This window comes from Alnus glutinosa, chromosome 14 (genome assembly GCF_958979055.1).
Source record: "Alnus glutinosa chromosome 14, dhAlnGlut1.1, whole genome shotgun sequence".
In the NCBI taxonomy this organism is placed as follows: Eukaryota; Viridiplantae; Streptophyta; class Magnoliopsida; order Fagales; family Betulaceae; genus Alnus; species Alnus glutinosa.
Genome location: NC_084899.1, coordinates 2,023,628 through 2,043,068, shown reverse-complemented (window position 1 = coordinate 2,043,068; position 19,441 = coordinate 2,023,628). Strand labels below are relative to the sequence as shown.

The 19,441-nt window shown below is 36.8% G+C and overlaps 2 protein-coding genes across 3 annotated transcripts; one reads left to right on the top strand and one right to left on the bottom strand.

Annotated features, from left to right (window-relative positions):
* Positions 1–1,996: 1,996 nt before the first annotated feature.
* LOC133857279 (protein EFFECTOR OF TRANSCRIPTION 2-like) lies at positions 1,997–6,652 on the bottom strand. The gene is made up of 3 exons (XM_062292482.1): positions 6,392–6,652; positions 5,632–6,000; positions 1,997–3,498 (listed from the first exon to the last, which is right to left on the bottom strand). The coding sequence occupies exons 1-3, from the start codon at positions 6,482–6,484 to the stop codon at positions 2,293–2,295; spliced, it is 1,668 nt and encodes a 555-aa protein (XP_062148466.1). The 5' UTR covers positions 6,485–6,652; the 3' UTR covers positions 1,997–2,292.
* A 6,063-nt stretch (positions 6,653–12,715) lies between these two features.
* Positions 12,716–18,628, top strand: LOC133857277 (inactive protein kinase SELMODRAFT_444075-like). 2 transcript variants are annotated; one of them, XM_062292480.1, is made up of 9 exons: positions 12,716–13,487; positions 14,470–14,624; positions 14,721–14,815; positions 15,059–16,098; positions 16,435–16,595; positions 16,777–16,853; positions 16,933–17,080; positions 17,296–17,445; positions 18,169–18,628. In XM_062292480.1, the coding sequence occupies exons 1-9, from the start codon at positions 13,310–13,312 to the stop codon at positions 18,202–18,204; spliced, it is 2,040 nt and encodes a 679-aa protein (XP_062148464.1). In that variant the 5' UTR covers positions 12,716–13,309; the 3' UTR covers positions 18,205–18,628. The 2 variants fall into 2 exon arrangements, with proteins under 2 accessions (XP_062148464.1, XP_062148465.1); XM_062292481.1 differs by having other exon boundaries at positions 13,326–13,462.
* The last annotated feature ends 813 nt before the right edge of the window (positions 18,629–19,441 follow it).

Sequence of the window (19,441 nt, the reverse complement as noted above, 5' to 3'; positions counted from 1 at the left end):
GACAAGGTTGTAAGAAATTCCTAATAAATTAAAGGAGTAATTGCACCGTTAGTCCCTGTCGTATGCCATAATTATTTTTCACTCCCTATGGTTTAAAAAGTGCATGGGAGGTCCCTGTGATATGCAATAATTACGTTTTACTCCCTGGGTCAATTTTTCGTCCACCATTTTGACGGAATCTGTTAGCCCTACACGTCAGCGCCACGTATCGCCAATAAAATGGCGACACGTGTCCATCTTCATAAAAATTATAAATTTATTAATAAATAAATAAATTTATTTATTTTTTTAAAAAAAAAGAAGAAAAAAAAAAAAAACTGGCAGGCAAGGGATGGCTGCGCGCCACCCCTAGAGGCCGCCGGGGGTGGCGCGCGGCCACCCCCTTGCCACCTTTTTTCTTTTTCTTTTTTTTGTTTTTGTTTTTGTTTTTTTTTGAATTTTTTTTTTTTAAAAAAATAAGTATTTTTATTTATTTTTTAATAAATTTATATTATTTTATTAAGATGGACATGTCAGCGTCACGTGTTGCTAATAAGATAGCGACACATGGCGCTGACGTGGCATTTGACGGAATCTGTTAAAATTTTTAACGGAATTTAACTGTAGGGATCGATTTGTAATTATTGCATATCACAGGGACCTTCCATGCACTTTTTAAACCATAAGGAGTGAAAAATAATTATGGCATACCACATGGACCAACGGTGCATTTATCCCTAAATTAAAGTGTGCCCCTATGTCACATATATTATAAATTAGGGTTAAATACATATTTGTCCCCTGTACTTTACGACATTTATTTTTTGCCCCCTCAGTTTCACTTTTTATCAAATTTGGTACCTGTGGTATATGAAAAGACGGAAATTGTACCTCCGTCTGATTTTCCGTCCAAAACTAATGTTCACCCATTGCATTTTCTGTCATGTTGTTGTCTGGATGTTGTTGGAAACGATGTGTAAAGAATTGGGTTCTGGGTTTCAAATTTTTAGGTACCCAATGATGTGGGTGGACGTTAGTTTTGGACGGGAAATCAGACGGAGGTACCATTTTCGTCTTTTCATATACCACTAGTACCAAATTTGATAAAAAGTGAAACTGAAGGGGCAAAAAATAAAGATCGTAAAGCAAAAGGGGATAAATATGTATTTAACCCTATAAATTAAGGGTATTTCGTAATTATATAAACACATGCCCATATGTTTTCAACTTTTGACTCTAACCCCACATAAAATATAACCAAAAGCATGCCAGTGGAAAGGTATACCTTTAGGATTAGAGCATGCGGGTGACGTTGATTTTGTCACATAACGACAAAACAAAATAATTAAAAAAAATTCTGTAATAGAGAAGGCAACTAAGAGTGATAAATATTGGAATTATTAGATAACGAGGGGTGCTACACATGCATCCCGCATCCCCTCTCATTAAACAAAATAAGGATATTTTCGAAACATTTTGGTCAAATTTAATTTTTCATCCAAAATAACGATCAAGACTAACAGATGAGTCTAAATATTAATAAATTGATAGTTTGAATGGCTAAATCATAATACTTGTCCGTTCGTTGCGCTTCATAAAAAATAATTGTTAGTTTAGGAGGCTAAATAATATTTAACCCAAAAACAATTGTCTCACGTAATTGAGGACATATGACAATTTATTATATTAGTTTATAGAAAACTTTTATCTAACGAGGACATGTATAAAAAAAAAAAAAAAAAAAAAAAAAAACAATAATGATGTACACTTTCTTTTGTTTATTTTTAAAATAACAATAATGACGCACAATTTGCGCACCGCCCAACCCAAAAAAAAAATATATATACAACCATGCCACAATGATTTTTTATTTTTTAGCTAATAACATTCTAAATGCATGCCCGATCCAATTATCTATTATTTTTTTATACTATTTAAATATTTTTTTTAATCCAAACAATAAAGAGAAAGATGGAGGTATAAATAATAAAGAAAGAAAGAGTGAAAGAGAGAAAAAAGCACAAAATACTTAATGCATTGTTTCACCAAGCTTCTCCGGAGAAGCACTTGGCTCAAAAGCAAAATGCATCTAGTTTAGAGAATTTGGATGTACACATTGTTTAGGCTTTTAAATAGCGCTATTTTACATACAACTCTAAAATACATAAGTCACTGTGAGTGCCCGAGCTACAACATTATTTGAAGGGCCTGTGGTTAAGGATACAAAGAGAGCTACAAAATATAGTTAAATGGGCCTATTAAAGAAGACCTCGTCTGGAAGTCCATCTCTAATTTTGTAATTTCTGGGGATTATTAGACTCTTCTCCCCTTGTGCTGCTCACACCTCTTCCTTCCATGAGCAGGAGTCCTCATACAGACAGATCCGTTCTGCAAGGTAACACCACATGCGTGAAGAGTTATTCCAGAGTAAAGCCCAGAGAAGGAACTACCGGCCCTCATGCCTTTATGCTGCCAACACCTTTTATTTCCTTCGACTGGCTGCCTTCTGCACAGAGAACCATCGTTTAGGGTTGCTCCACAAGTAGAGGCATTATAAGAACTGAGTCCCAAACCTATATCAGATACATGGGATTTGTCTTCTGCTGCTAACATGGGGACCAACCCGTCAACTCTCAGCCCTTTGTGCTCTTCACACCTGACTCTACCTCTAGCTGGTTGTCTTGTACAGTAAAGCCCATGACCTAAATTCACCCCACATATAGTGTTGCAGCCTTTGCTGACAACAACTCTCTCTGACTCTGAGGAAGCCCGAGGTTGCACTATTCCAGGTTTGCACATTGCAGATGAATTCTGGTTTCCTTCCATAGCTGACTCAGGAATGGATCCACTTATTCTCATACCTTTGTGCTCGTCACACCTTTTCCTCCCCTGAGCCGGTTGCCTTCTACAAGCAGAGCCATTACTCAAGAGGACACCACATGTAGGAGTAAAGCCCACACTAACAGGACGCTTAAATGCAACCATTGGACACTTTGCTGTGTCATTCTGACTGTAACCTTCTCTGTCATCAAGATTAGTGGAATCTGAGCCAATTGTGCTCTCTGATTTACCTTCTGTATCCAAGGTTGGGATGAACCCAGTAATTCTCATCCCTTTGTGTTCAGCACACCTCTTTCTTCTCTCAACCGGTGGCCTTCTACAAACGGAACCATCACTTAAGACCACCCCACAAAAACTAGTGTTCTCCTCAATGACGCCACTTCTATCCAATACAAACCTGGGCTGCGATCTGCTATATTTGAAAACTCGTGATAGGAAGTTGTAGCTCTCTTCATCAGCGCAAGTGCTTGCTTTGATTCTAATGCCCACTTGCTTCTGATCAAAAGGCAGAAGTTTCCTGACAATATTAGAAAATTGGATAGTGTTTGAAGCAACTTTGTCAAGTTTCGAAAGGATATCATATGGTCGCCGTGCACCATTACTGCTTGAGTTCCATGCGTAATCAAATCTGTTGAGCAGCTTAGCTTCTGTTTTCTCAGCATCCCTCTTGTTCTCCACCTGTTTAACAAGCAAGAAAGAAAAGAGGATAATGTCGAAATAACCATTTACAAGAAAATTTTGCATCAGACCTGCTTCCATACAAACATACATACATTGGTAGGTACATACTTCGTACATACATACAAACAGGCAGACACATAACAACTCATTTAGCATAATTCACCCAGATGTAAGTGGCATATGTATGGCTACGTGTGTGTAGAATGTGATTATGCATGGATATTTTCATGCTTATATGTAGGTCTATATCCCCTGAACCATCTTTAAAGAAGGTATCAAGAACTTCATAAGAGTACAGGTTACATGAGTACTGTCAGCCTTAGTGTTCTAATGAGAGCCGTGACGACTGCCTACTACACTGTGCCGTATGTGATGAAAATAAAAATAAATAGATGTATGGCAATAAATAGATGTATGACTAACAAGAAAATAACAAAATTATTGATAACACCCTTCTTATAATTATGGAAATGTTCAACATCAACTTAAGAAAGAAAATAGAAGTTGCGAATTTTTTTTTCTTCCTGAAAGCCACATTTAAAGTTCCCCACAAGTAACTCTATGTAATCTCGCTAAGCTGGTTCCATTATATATTGTATCAAGGTGAAGAGAACATAGAGAAATAGCGGATAAAGATCCCCTATTATTAGGCTGCCAGAATAACACAGAAATTCGGGCAGCCTAAGAGAGGGGGCTGCAAGGCCTACCTGCACTGAGCAGCCTAGGATGTCAGACCCACCTGACTTGGACAAGTGGGCCTTGCAACCCCACTCTTAGGCTACCCGAATTTTTGTCTCATTCGGGCAGCCTAATAACAAGGCATCTCAATCCAGAAATAGCAAAATTACTCCTTAACCAACTTATGAGGCTTGGCCTCTTTCCAGGGGATGGTAGGAAGTAGGATCTCTTTGTGATTATCACTCCCATGAGTGCCACTAGTCTCAGTCAGTACTATCAGTAACAACTTAGAAAAAAGTAACGATAAAATCCAATGACCACTCATTCCTTATTATTATTATTATTTTTATAAGTAATCGCAAATTTATTAAAAAACACAAAGGCGCAGTCTAAGTACACTTGAAGTATATAAGAGAGAAGCCTAACAAGTAGCAGAGAAAATATCTAAAAAAGCATGAAAAATCGAAAAACTACAATCTAAGCCAGCATCCCAAAGAATGAAAGTCTTAAAGAATGAATCATTTAATTCCACTAAGGTCCTCTCGTGGCCTCTCATTCCTTAAGAGTTGGCGACAGCAACAAACACTCCATATCCAATGACATCTGATGTAGAATGTCAACAAAAGATTCTAGGGTTCATAAAATTAGGCTTAGGGTTTGAAAGAGATATGGGAATTGGTGAGATTTTATATGATATATATTAGGCTTAGGGTTTGAAAGAGATAAGGAAAAAAGAAAAGGAAGAACATCACACCTTCTAGGATATGAGACAAATTCTAAGTCAGCCACCAAAATTCTGATTATACATGCATTATGCATAGTAATAAAAGTATCACTACAAGTATATAACTTCTCAAATAACCCTAGTAACAAATAACAATATGTCTTGATCCTTGACACAAACTAATCTGGACCGTGCATTATCATTAGTAAAACATAGATAAAAGACATCAAAACCGTTACTAATCAAATCAAATCAAAACCCTACTGATCCCGCCAAATCAAAGCTTGAGGTTGATAAATCTGATGTTTCTTAATCCTTGACACAAACTAATCTGGACCATGCATTATCATTAGTAAAACATAGATAAAAGACATCAAAACCGTTACTAATCAAATCAAATCAAATCAAAATTTGACAAATACTAATCAAAACCCTGCTGATCCCGCCAAATCAAAGCTTGAGGTTGATAAATCTGACGTTTTGTTAATTCTCCTATACTCCTATAAACTTTAACTGGCAGGTTTCTATCAACATCTCTAGCAGCTGATCACAAATGAACGGACTATTTCAATATCAGAATTCTTCAAGGATTGAAGCTTATGATCACTAAAGGTACATTATAGGACCAAATTTCATCTAGCTTTGTAAAGTCATTCTGTTCACAAGATTGCCCTCTTCTTTCTACAAAATGCAGTGCCCTTGAACGAACCAAGCAAAGATGTACTTACAGGAGCCCATCTAAACACAATGGGGTAGCCTCTTGACAATATCTCCTCAAACAATCCAGGCCGTTTCTGGAGACACACACTCTTAGAATCATTTGGGCAACCATTGAAGTAGCTATTACCCAAGTGAGCACCTGTCCGGCCATACTGCTGGAGTCGCGTCCTAACATTGTCAGCCTGACCAAGGTAAACCGTGACCATGCTGTCCGGGTCAAGCTTGCTGATTTCACGCCCCGACCTGGCCCGAGATACAGCAATCCCAAGCTCATATACTCCTGGACCAGAACGATTGGGCAGGTTTTGAACTCTATACTTTGCAGCTCCTTCCTTTCCCAGTGAATAGTCTTCCCAATCGGAAGGACCAACAAGAATCTAAACAAGTTGAAACACGCACAATGAGCCCAAAATGAAAACACTACACTGAAGAGACTCACACACACAATGAAAACTAGCATATGCTCACCATGTTTGTTGATATCTTTAAGAGAAGGGGCGGAAAAAAAAAAAAAAAAAAAAAAAACAATTCCAAGACAATCAGGGTTCCAAAATGCAATTTTCAACATGTAGGCTAAGAAATTTAAGAAAGCTAGTACTTGAAATATGGTTTAGAGTTACAGAAACAAACAGACACACCTAAATTTCACTCCCAATTTCCTAGATTAACATGTCTAAAGATTCACAACAATCGGTATTCTGGGCAAGTCGAACTCAAATTTAAAACTAATCTGAAAAACACAGAGAGTGTGTGTTTTGAAGACTGAACCTGCCATTTGGAGAAGACGGAGTCGTGCTTGGTGCGCTTACAGTCTTCCCTCTTCAACCTGGGGGCAGCAACGGACAAATCGCTTGCTGCCATTTTGGTTGGCCGTCGAGAAAATGACAGTTATTCACGCCGTTTTGTAGCCGCCGAGAAATTTTTGTCGAGGGGACCGAATGGCCATTGGAAATTACTCGTTACCGTAGAGGTCCTCCGTCCGCCTGGTTGAATGATTGCGGAGACTTTGGAGTGACTTCACCTCTTTTCTAGCAGTTTTTTTTTTTTAAAAAAAAAAATGCAAGTTTAGTCTACCGTGATTCACCAAATATAGAAATTGCTTAATTTGGTATAAAAAAAATTTAGAGATCAATGTGGTAGGTGAAAGTGACAATTTATTTGGTGGAATTAATTCTTATCTACAATTTAATGGAGTTCGTTTGATTACCACGTCAGACCTAATAAAACATGACAAGTATTACTTTTTAATAAAAAAATATAAATATATAAAAGTACACAATAATTTTCTTTTAAAAAAGAAAAAGAAAAAGGAAGGGGCGGCCACCCCTGGAGGTGGCTGTTTAGCCTGTTTGGGTGGGCCACTCCCAGCCTACGTTTGTTAGCAAGTGTTTGGGACCTTTTTTTTTTTTTTTTTTTTTTATGAAAAAGTATTCATGTAATTACATTAAGGTAAATTTTTATTTTTATTTTTTTGGGTGTTTTATTGAGTTGTTTGTTAATATATTTGTTTTGAGAATTGAAAATAAAAACAAAAACACAAATTATAACTTTTATCATAAGTCTTTTCTACATGACACTTATCATATCAATTACTAAACTGGTGTGGCAGTTCATATGCGGCACCAAAGCTTCAACTTCATGGCCTCAGCTTGCCTCTTCCGCGGCTGCCTCCGCACCCAAGTCGTTATTGCCAACCATCTCGTTTGGGTACATCAGCCCCTTTTCAACTTCGGTCCTTAAGTTTTCACCATGCGTACTGCCACAAAGTTGTGGGTGGCACTAGTATCCAACATAACCGAAAACCTTATGGAGTTGGCTTCCACAAGAACATACATAAGCTCAATCTAAAGGCGTTTCGGTTCGAAGTTGGAGTGAGTTCACTCTGGCATAAGGTTCCCATCTGACTCCTCTTGATAATTTCCTTAAGTGACAAGGTTGTAACGTTTCATATCTCCTGAATATGAAAATGAGAATGTGCTTATAAGTGTATTCATACTTCTTGACACAATTCACTTTAAAGCCATTATGTCATGAACCCATCAAAACTCAATCAACAGTTAAACGTGTTTATGCGAAAATAGTATAATCTTTTGAAAAAAATAATATTATGTTGTTGGGTAGACCCTTGCAAAGGGCATTCAGCTTCTGATTCTTTGGGCACTCCCATTGCCCGATAGTATCGGTTGCAGATCGATAAAGCAACTCAGCTTTGGCTTTTTCTCTTCACCCTCCTCCTTTTCCTTGCGTCGTCTTTCGACTTGGGATCGATTCTTCTTGTCCCCATCATCTTTTCTTTGGCGCAATTCCATCAATATCCATCCACGAATACCATGGCAAAGGGAAGATATTTCGGACCCCTTGCCTACGTACGCAGCTCGAGCTGAGCCCACATTTGTAGACCATATATACATGAAATTGTACAACTTATCTACCTCCGACATACATGTATTTTACCGCAGCAACACCTCCCAGCTTTTACACTGGACCACAATGGAGCCCTTGGTCAAAATCACACACGTACTCAATTAACCACCAAGGCTTTACAAGGGAAACAACAAAATGCAACACTAGTGCTTCCTCACAAGTCACTGTCTGCAGGCAACCAGCAGCGCAAGGGCCAACTCAACAAGCTAGGCCGCGAAGGGGCTGGGCCGCACTCCCAGCCAACACACAGGCCACACCAAAGAAGCCACGCACACTAACCGTACATGAGTCACACACCAACAAAGCTGTGCCTTCAACCGCTCGAGCAACCCACAAGGGGCTGGAGTCTAGACCATGTCCACTCGGACCACTCCAACAAACTAACGTACAGCTAGCGCAACACGAGCCCACAACATACTTTTCTCTATGCCTATGCTAAGAAGGCATATATACCCATGCTGCTACGTACCAAGGCAATTAACCATGCATGCCGCGGCTGTGACACTTATTCTAAGACGTATGTTCAATACCTAGAGCCTGCTTCTAGTACTGCATGGGAAGAGTACGTTTCGAGGTCCAAGCCTAAAAGTGGACACTCCATGGAAATCTCGACAGACCAAAATTTTGTTTTCCATTCAATACGTGATGAGATGTATATATTATAACCTATATTTAATATTCAGAGTTTGATGTTTTATGATGATATCTCTGAACTATTATTAGGTTCTCACATAGCTAGGTTTGTTATTGTATATTCAATATAATGGAACAACGTACAAAACATTAGTGGCGGACCCAGCTTGTGAATATGGGGGGCCAAATTGAAAAAAAAAAATTTGGGGGGTGCAAAACCCAAAAATAAAAAGGGGGTAAAATCCAATATACGTAGGTCTTAATAAATCCAATAATTAATTTGAAAACGAAATGTACAAGAAATGTATTTATATAATTTCTCTACTGTTAAAGATAAAGACTCTGAAATGCCCATGTCCCTCCTCTTCTGCTGCACTGCATTCATTTTTCATCACACGGCTGAAAATGCAAGCTTTTGAAAGAGTTAAGCGACCACAAAAGTACCCTGTTGTGTTGCTTCTTTATCCTTTACTTGGCCATGTCTCATTAAAGGCAACCTTTTTTTATTAAATATATATATATATATATATATATATATATATATATATATAATCAAAAGAGGGAAAGCAGATGCACTAGAACTTTCTTTTTCTTGTAAAGGTTACAGTTCCTTAGGCTATAAGGAATGCATCTCTAGCTATCCCCTGTTATTACATGATCAAAGAGAAAAGGGATTGGAGTAATAATAGAGAAAGTGTGAGAATGGCTTTTCGGCTTGCGCAAAGGAGTTTATGCCTGCGTAAAAGGCCTCACAGGTGGACTCTCTGCTCGAGCACAACTCCCTGCTCAGCAAGGGAGCCCCTCTCACAGTCACATACTCATGAACAAAAAAAGAGCAAAAATATATAAAAGAAAGGAATTAATCTCAATATCAGAAGATCTCTATCCATAAGGAATGGGGTCACATGTAGACAATAAACTTTAAGAAGGTTGAATGATCTACCAAGGCTATTCAATATGTGAATAGAAAAAAAAAAAAAAAAAAAGAAAAGAAAAGAAGAAGCTATTCAATATGCTGGTTTTTCTATATTTTCTTCTCTTTTTTTGAGATAAAATAAATAAAAATAAAATATGCATAAAATTATTATTATAATAGGAATTAAAAAATTAATTTCATAATTTATTTTAATTTCTAAAATAAGTGGTAACTTGTTTGTGAAGTTTTTTTTTTAAAAAAAAAAAACCTTGATCTCATGCCTTGATTTAATAAAGTTCAAAGGTGGTAATAAGTCATATAGCATTAATAGATTCATGGTCAAAATCCCTATATGATACATTTTACTACAATATTATGGTGTTATCTGTCGAAAAATATTTTTAACAAAATTATTTTTAGGAAACAAGAAATTTCTTGAGAATAATTTTCGAGCGACGACCGAAAACAATCGGCGACTTCCACCAATTTTTGCATGTGGTTTGACGGTTTGAGAATGAAAAGCTCAAACGAAAACCATTTTACAAAACTAAAAAAGTTTTTTTATGAAACCAAAAATATTTTCGATTACACCAAACACAAAAAAAAAAAAAAAAAAAATTCAAAAAATATTTTACGCTAAAACAAACTAAGCTTAAATTAAACATTTTAGGGATTAAACCTAATTATCTTAATTATTTGAAGGTATTAAAATTAAAAGATATATTGTCAGTTTGAAAATGAGTTTTGCGTCTATATTTTCAGTACCGACAGATTTGTGGGTTTGCCTAGGGGCCAGCCTCTGAATCCGACCGTTTCTGGTCGATGTTTCAATGTCTGTTCACAGTGAACATTGGCAGATGGAATCCAATAAAATTGGATTATAGAATCAGATTTCCTTCAAAGGAAAAAAGAAAAAAGAAGTAGAAAGAGACGTAACAAAGGAAAAATTAAATAAAATAAATAAAAAAGAAAAAAAAAAGAAAAGAAAAGGGTTTTGGTTAAGAAGGCACTGATTGCTTATGGTCGCATTTTAGGTCCCACTAAGCAAAGAAATTATCTGAATGCTAGGCTTAGGAAGGTCCCATACCTAAGCTCAACAATTGAATAGGTTTCATCTTGTCATATAGCCACAAAGGAAGTGAATTATTTTTGGGTGGTACCCATAACCATAATTATTCTTGTCCCTTTGTTTGGATTTGGAAGGTTCTTAGTTTGGACCCGTCGGCAGAGTTGTAACCTCTTTGTGTGTATCCTAACGTCCCGATATATTCGAGCCATGAGAAAGCAATCGTCTAATGGAGTAGAGTTTAGATAATCATATCAATTATTTCTGAACCATCTTTTTCCGAATCAACCATCATTCAGAAAGACTGGCGTGTGTGGTAAGTTAGCTGATGGTATGATTGGTTGGTTAGCTACTTATCACTCTAACCCCATTAAAAATTCAATGAAAGGGAAATATATATAGGGAGTTGTTTGATAACAATTCAATCCTTTAGATAGTGATTTGATAAGATAAGAAAGCACAAAGAACTACAGGAACACTTTTTCATTGTTTTTAACTTTGTATTATGGCTTTCAAGAATTATTAACAGCCATTCTCGTTGGAGTACATGTGCCTTTTCAAGGCACAAGACTACAAGTGTCACAAATTTCAAATTTTACAGTCTTTTTTATTTTTATTTTTTTTTAATTCGCAGGTATACTAATAGATAATAAAAAAATCCCAAGAGCCAGAGTCTATAATTTTTGGCTTGTACGTGTAAGTGGCAACTAAAGAAGTTGACTTGGTTAAAGGACAGTGCTATTTGCATAGTTAATTGTTTTTTTTTTTTTTTTTATAAAAAAAAATTAATATAAATGAGAAAAACATATGTTTGCAAATAACATTTTTTAATAATGGTTAGTTGGAAATATGGATGGATTTAGGGGGATGGTATAGGCCGTGACCTCCTCTCAATTCTAAAAATAAAAATTATAAGATAAAAAATAAAAATTCAAAAAATAAAAATTTAACTTATTGGCTCTTACCAATAATTTTTTTTAGCCCTAACCCTTACCTATGAGAGTTTTTGCCTCCGTCCCTGATTAAAAATTTGGTATTTTGTTAGGGACAAAGGTTTTTTTTTTTTTTAGACTAAGTCGAAAAAGAATTCCTTTTATTTCAATCTCTTAAACTAAACTTTATCTTTAAAACATGCAATTTTTATACAAATTAAAATTAACGAGAAAATTAATTTTTTTTCTTCGATTTGGTACAATGGACCACTCAACGGACATAAAGCAAAGATATTTTGGCATAGTAAAAGGGTCTTTTAAACATGTACAGCCATAGGCCCTTTGTCTCAATGTGGGTGTTTGCAGGTATTGTTAGTTTTGCCGTATCAAAGTGAAACAAAAGCTGGGAAATCCAATAGGCAGCAGGGAAAGAACAAGCCTACGAATGATAAAACCCCACACCTTGTCACCACTCAATTAGAATAACATGGCACTTGCATCTACATTTGCTTGAGAGGGTTGCTTATTAGGAGTTCAAACCATCAAAATAGTAACAAATTAACAAGTTTTGTTGCCGGTAATTTGTATTTTGCTTTGGCTGTGGAAGGTGAAATGATTGTTTTCAACAAAGAGTACATGCATTCATTAAAAAAAAAAAAAAAAAGGGACCCAAAGGTCTAGTTATAGCGGTTAAAGTGTACGAAGACTCCCTAGAGACAAAATTAGAACTAATTTCTAATTTAGAAGCAAAATACCTAAAAACATTCAAAAATTACAAAAACATACGTGAAACGATTGTTAATGCCTAATGGTGTTTAAATATATAATATTTTTTTAAAATAAAAATAAAAATCAGATTTTAACTCAACATTCTACCTTAAAGCTCTAGCCCTTCTTTTTTTTAAAAAAAAAAAAAGAAAAAAAAATTATTTTAAGTACAATCCATTTCCTCTTCTCCAAAAGCCACAATGAATCTTTTTTTTTTAGGGGATGATACTGACGGTCCAAGTAAAGCTTTATAATTAATAATTATGCCTCTGCATGAAGCAGTTAATGGGTTAATGATGAGAGAGAGCTCCAATCATTGATCTGATTTCGCACTTAATGGCTTTGTTTTTGGTCGTGCAAAAAAAAAAGAAAAAACTATCGCTTTGTTTTGGCTTTCTTCGTTGTCGGTTCTCTCTTGCTGTTTAGCACAAGCTGGATGAGAATCTCTTTTATCACTGCCACCACCTCATCTTAATTCTTTTCTATGGTTCATGCATTCCTTATGACTTGAGTGGGGTTCAGTTTCCATGACCAAAACTTGGTGCTTGAAAAAAATTGTTGTGGGTTTTCTGAACCCAAAGGTGTTGGAGTTTCACGTTTCCTTTTAAGGGAAGGAGCTATCTGCAAGTAAAGTGTATCTTGAAGTGCGTGTCTTCTATACTATTTTTCTTTTCTTTTCTTTTTTTTCAGTTCAGCCTTCCATGTGAGCATCCCAAAAGCTTCTTGCTTTCCGAGACACTTGTCTCTGGTTTACTAGTCATTGCAGTGATTATGCAACTTTCTGCTGTTCAAAGTTTGTTCTTTTCCTGAACTTTGTGGCATCTGATCGAGAAAATTTCATGTGGGTTTAGAAGACCAAGCAAAAAAGGAAACAAATTTCTTCTGGGTTTGAGCCAGAAGTGTGTGGTGAAGGTGGTGTGAGTTAGGATTTTGTTGGCCGGTTGAATATGAAAAAGAAGGGTGGTGAGCAAAAGGGTTCCTCAGATGTGGGTGGGAAACTGGTGCTGGTTGCTGTTAAAGCATCAAAGGAAATTCCAAAGACTGCTTTGTTGTGGGCTTTGACTCATATTGTTCAACCTGGAGATTGCATTAAGCTGCTGGTGGTTATTCCTGCTCATCCCTCAAGTAACTTTCAGAGTCTTGCTTTGTTTTTCAATCGAAGTATTGATGAGTTGTTGTTATATCGCCTTTTGTTTGGTTTTGTGAACTTAATTCTGTTCTTGCCTTTTGATTTATGATTTATTGTTGGTAGGTGGATATGTCTTTTGAACTGTCTGGTTACTGTGCTTCTGCTTCCTGGCCAAATTTGTTGGGGACTTCTCTTATATTCAAAATTACATCTTATAGAATTGAATGGTCCTTCCTAGCGTAAATACTTTTAATCTGCCATTGAATTTTAGTGGGTATAAAATCTTTAGTTTTCTTTTTTCTAGGAAAAAAATAGTCATAACATCTGGGTATTGGGCAATTTTTGTTGTTGTCAGACATGAGAAAGTTGCAGCACATTTTGCTTTTTTCACTTCATTGGCATTAAAGTTCAAGACTAAAGCAAAATTGGTTTTGTTACGGTCACTTGAAAAATCTAAGAAATAAGACAATGATAACAATCTATTCTTACAGTCAATAGGGAGTGATTGGATTGTTGGTGTCGAGCTGTTCTTGACCTATGCTAATAATATATTAAAATGAGGGTTATATAGCACAGCATGTTTGAACGTTCATCTTGAGATGTCCTTGAGTTTACGAACCTCTTAAAGAAGTAGAATGGAGAACTTCAACTTAACTTGCCTATATGATCTCTCTTCCTTGGGCTCGCCAATTGTGTATCACATCCCCCCAGTGTTCGATGCAGGTGCTTTCACAAATTTTAAGCGTTGTTGAATTTAGGCTAGCAAAATTATACTATCCATAGTTAAATGAATTATGCATATTCGGCAGCTATATATACAGCATAGTTAAATGATTTATGCAGGGTGTTTGTTCATTCTCTTATTTTGTCTTATTCCTTTCCTCTTTTTTTTTTTATTTCTTCACTTTTCACTGCCTTGTTGTATTGACTTTGGGGAGTAAATGTTGATGATTGATGAGAAAAGCTATACATTTTCAGGTAAAAGGATTTGGGGCTTTTCAAGATTCACCAGTGATTGCACCATTGGTCACTGGTGGTCTCTGACAGGAACCCGTTTAGACCAGAAGGATGATATTGCAGATTCATGCTCTCAAATGGTGCTTCAACTCCATGATGTTTATGACTCAGAGAAGGTCGGTGGTCCAGTACATTGATTTTCTTGTCAGCGATTAATTCCATGCACCTCATGTCTAGTTTAATGTATTTCATACCCTGATTTTTCTTCGCAGATAAAAGTCAGGATAAAGATTGTTTGTGGCTCGCCATGTGGAGTGGTAGCTGCTGAGGCCAAGAGAGCTCGATCAAACTGGGTTATACTGGATAAGTAATCAATATATGCACCTTGTATTCTAGCATGACATATTATACTGTTTCTCATCCTGAGGCATCCGTTTAAACCTGGGGGGATTACACATGAACATAGCCTGTTGATTTTACAAAAGATGTTGATTCAATTTAAGATGTTGACTAAACATCTTATGTGTTTTGAAAGAAAAAAAATCCCACTATATGGGTTCCTTCTATATCTTCTCTTTGTTCAATTACTATTTTTTGGAATTTTGGACAGACGATTGAAAAATGAAAAGAAATACTGCATGGAAGAGCTGCAATGCAATCTTGTGGTTATGAAGCAATCTCGGCCAAAGGTTCTTCGTTTAAATTTGGTAAATTCGACAAAGATGGAATCTGAAGTGGTTTGTGCATTATCATCTGAATTAGAAAAATCTCCAGAAAATCTGAAAAGCAAGTTTGAACAATTGAATATGATTAGAGGACCAGCTGTTACTCCTGCAAGTAGTCCAGACCATGAGTCACCATTTACTACAACTGATGTTGGAACGTCATCAATATCTAGCTCAGATCTAGGGACTTCACCATTTTTCCTTTCCGAAACTTGTGGGAGCTTAAAGGGTGATCTTCAATTTACCACTAAAGAAGATGAAAATCTGGATGAATGTGACTCTGACACAGATAGTGAAAAGATGAGTACTTGTTCCACAAATTCAAATTTCCATCCATGGATGGCAAACATTCTCAGGTCCAGCAGTGAATATTCGAAACACATGGTGGAAGGTTCACAAAGAAACGAGGGGAAGGTTCTAGCCTCCACATTTGAAGCTTTGCTGGAGAAATTGTCTAAATTAGATCAAGATCCTCGTACTGGAGTGCTGAATTATAGGCTTGATCTGGACCTACGCAAAAGTGTAAGAGAAGCAATTTCATTATCCAGAAATCTTCCTCTCGGCCCTCCTCCATTGTGTTCTATCTGTCAGCACAAGGCACCTATATTCGGGAATCCTCCAAGGTGGTTCAGTTTTGCCGAACTGGAATTTGCTACAGGTGGATTTTCACAAGTCAATTTTTTGGCTGAAGGTGGATTTGGTTCTGTACATCGAGGTGTCTTATCAGATGGCCGGGTTGTTGCAGTCAAGCAACACAAATTGGCTAGTTCTCAAGGTGATCTAGAATTTTGCTCAGAAGTTGAGGTCTTAAGCTGCGCACAGCATCGTAATGTTGTGATGCTAATTGGGTTCTGTGTGGAGGATGGAAGAAGATTGCTGGTCTATGAATACATTTGCAATGGGTCTTTGGATTCTCATCTTTATGGTAAATTTTTCCCTATCCCTATTTTTTTTAGTAACTTAGTAACATTCAATAATGGTAATTCTATTATGATGTGAATAGCAAGCATCTCTGTTGTGTGGAAAAATTTCATCTGTACTTAAGGTTTTATGTCGGAAAACTTAGTTCTGGCCTTTGGTTTAATCAAATCAAAAGCTTTGGCATGTGAACTGACCCTCGAAGTCCAAATTGTAAATGGATACACTTTTGTTAGAAGTGTGGATAATATACTGACAACACTCAGCCGTTCAGAGCTTGAATTTTTTTTTGTGTGCGCGTGGTGCCACTTCTCTAAGTAAGTATGGTGTTTGGATTTTGCAGGAAGAAATCAAAATCTGCTAGAATGGTCTGCACGACAAAAAATTGCAATTGGAGCAGCTCGTGGGTTGAGATACCTTCATGAGGAATGTAGAGTCGGTTGTATTGTCCACCGCGATATGCGGCCTAACAACATCCTTCTCACCCATGATTTTGAACCATTAGTATGTCATGCTCTTGAAATCTCTTTAGTAAAAAAGACCTGAAAATACCCATACCAGCTGTATACTTTCCTTGATGAGTGTTGTGTCTTCTGTCTCAAATTATAAGCTGTCAACGGTGTGCTTTTAATTGCTTATGTGTCAATAGAACATGTGCCAACTGACTGCTATATGTGGACTGTAGGTGGGAGATTTTGGATTGGCAAGGTGGCAGCCAGATGGAGACATGGGGGTGGACACAAGAGTAATTGGAACATTTGGGTAAAACCAGACAACAGTTATTTTCTTCTTGGTTATGCTTTTTGCAAACAATGATAAAAGAAACCATGGCACTGTGTAGGTACTTGGCTCCAGAATATGCTCAAAGTGGCCAAATCACAGAAAAAGCTGATGTGTATTCCTTTGGGGTAGTGTTGGTGGAGCTTGTTACAGGGAGGAAAGTTATGGACATAAACCGGCCCAAAGGCCAGCAGTGCCTCACTGAATGGGTACGAGCTAACTTAGCTATTATATAGTTGTAAAACTTCATCATAAATAAAATATTTGATGAAGATACTTAACATCTAATAGTTAAGAGGCAAACAGATTGTCTTCCATTTTATCTTGTCCCTGCTGGGTCTTTGCACGCGTGTTTTGTCAAACAAGAATAAATTTAATTTTAGTTTTCTCCTTGGTCATTGCTTATGTTTCAAATGTGGAGCAGGCACGACCTTTGCTAGAAAAACAAGCTATTCATGAACTGGTAGATCCATGCTTAAGGAAGTGCTACTTAGAGCATGAGGTTTATCGCATGCTGCAATGTGCCTCCTTGTGCATCCGACGGGATCCCCATTCAAGACCTCGCATGTCTCAGGTTGGAGACTTGGACTTCTTATTCAAACTCTTTTATATACATACAAAATAAGCATTACTTATGCTCTAAGTCATATTACTTGATGATCCTTTAAGAAGAAACTATTTGCTGCTCTCTCTGCCTTGGTATTACAATTGATGTGATTTCTTGAACAAGTCGGTAATGGTTGCAAGTGTTCTTTCTAGAATTATGCCCGAAAGCCCCATTAATCTCCATCTGGACTAATTTGCTTCAGATAAAATCATGTAAGAAGAAATTTACTCATGCAAATTCTTGCTACAGCCATCTTTAACTTGCAACCTCGTGGTACTAGTTGTTCTCCTATATTGAGCCCTATCAGATCTTCCCTGTTTGAATAGTGCTTTTAAATATTATCCCTCACCACCATTCTAAGACGGTCCCCAAGAGCTACCATCCTAAGACTGTCCCCCAAAGAATTGTAAGTGTGGGGGCTCCAATTTTTCTTTTTAAAAAAAACCCCTTAAAGTACGTATTTCTTATGAGCAAACCCCCCTCCCCAAGTTAATTTTTCGTCCCCCCAAAAGTTTTCTTTTGATTTTTCCCCCAATGTGAAAGTAGTTTCTTTTAGTTTTGCCCCCATATGTTTTGAATGCTATGTGCTTATAGCGCCCCCCCCTAATAGCACAAATCCTGGTTCCGCCCCTGACTATATGTTCCTCATATGTGGTTTCCTTATTTTCTGTGCACATTGTTCGCTTGTAGGTGCTTCGAATGCTGGAGGGTGACATTGTCATGTAATCAACGAAGCACACTTCAGCCCCTCTTGGAAACAGCATGGGGAAAGTTTTGACCAGAGAAGGAGCAGCATTACAATAGAGATTTAGTAGGACGTTCTCCTGCAGAGTGAAGGGCAGCACAACTAAAAGAGAGTGGAGGGAGCGGGAGTTTCTTGTGGAAGGACACCATTTGTAGACAGTCCACATGATAGCAAGACTTAAATTGCTTTGCCTTTCTTATATTACTTGAACACAGAATTACAGTAGGAATTATGGCTGTATAGTTGTGAGGATACGAGAAAATGTAAATGACATCCTTTTTTTCTCCCCCCAATTTTTTTTTTTTTTTTTTTTGAATTTTTGTTAGGGGTGGAGGGTTAGCAAATTCCCTTGTGGACATTAATTCATATATTTTTGGTAGTGAGGAAATGTATCTTTTACTCTAAGTTGCTTAGTTCTTTATTTTTTTCATTATTTTATTTTTTTGGGTGTATCCCAACTCTTTCAACTATAGAGGTCTCTTTAGTTTCTATCCCCTAGGAACCCTACCATTGAGCAAAGAGGTTATAAAAGTAGCCTAAATGTAACATTAAATTCGTTTTACCCAAAAAAGAACTACAAAGATTGTTTGGGGTTAATTGTAGATAACAAAGATTTTCTCTAAATTAGATCGAAAGAAATTGTTATGGGTTATGAATCTAACCATATATTTTTTGTTTTTTTGTTTTTAATTATTATTACCTATACTATCATATTAAACAAATGCTAAAAGTAACCATTTCTTATAGGGAAAAATGCTCAAGTGGTCTATGAGGTTTCGTATTTTATTTAATCACTTTTTAAGATGTAAAATTTATGGAATCACACTCTAAGGTTCATACTCTTATCAAATGACTCTCCATACTCGTTCCGTTGACTTTTTAACCGTGATGAGTGATACATGACCATCATATCATATCATTTTTTTTTTTTAAATCCTCTATGGATGAGACTTTTGTTCTTGGAGTGTTTTACTCCTTGACAGTATGCCTTGTTCTAATTTTTGCAGTATTTTCTCCTCATCAACTTCCTTTCGGAGGTTGTTGTAATTTCAGCCTAACAGTAATTTAAGTAGGGTGGAAGGCTCTCTTGAACGTCATGCCCTATATTTTATTGTTTTGACACCTATACTGCCTTTTGCAGCCTATTTCTTAGCTTTTGCCCAACTTATAGGGGACCGAAACTTTTATGACCTCTTTGGGGTCATAAAAACACCAATT

Bases quoted from the DNA above. Each gene is read 5' to 3' on its own strand.
- LOC133857279 (XM_062292482.1), bottom strand. From the start codon at position 6,484: ATGGCAGCAAGCGATTTGTCCGTTGCTGCCCCCAGGTTGAAGAGGGAA. The intron at 6,001-6,391 runs GTTCAGTCTTCA...CAACTTGTTTAG, and splicing joins CCGTCTTCTCCAAATGGCAG to ATTCTTGTTGGTCCTTCCGA. The intron at 3,499-5,631 runs GTAAGTACATCT...CTTGTTAAACAG, and splicing joins TTGTGTTTAGATGGGCTCCT to GTGGAGAACAAGAGGGATGC.
- LOC133857277 (XM_062292480.1), top strand. From the start codon at position 13,310: ATGAAAAAGAAGGGTGGTGAGCAAAAGGGTTCCTCAGATGTGGGTGGG. The intron at 14,816-15,058 runs GTAATCAATATA...AATTTTGGACAG, and splicing joins AACTGGGTTATACTGGATAA to ACGATTGAAAAATGAAAAGA. The intron at 16,854-16,932 runs GTAAAACCAGAC...GGCACTGTGTAG, and splicing joins AGAGTAATTGGAACATTTGG to GTACTTGGCTCCAGAATATG.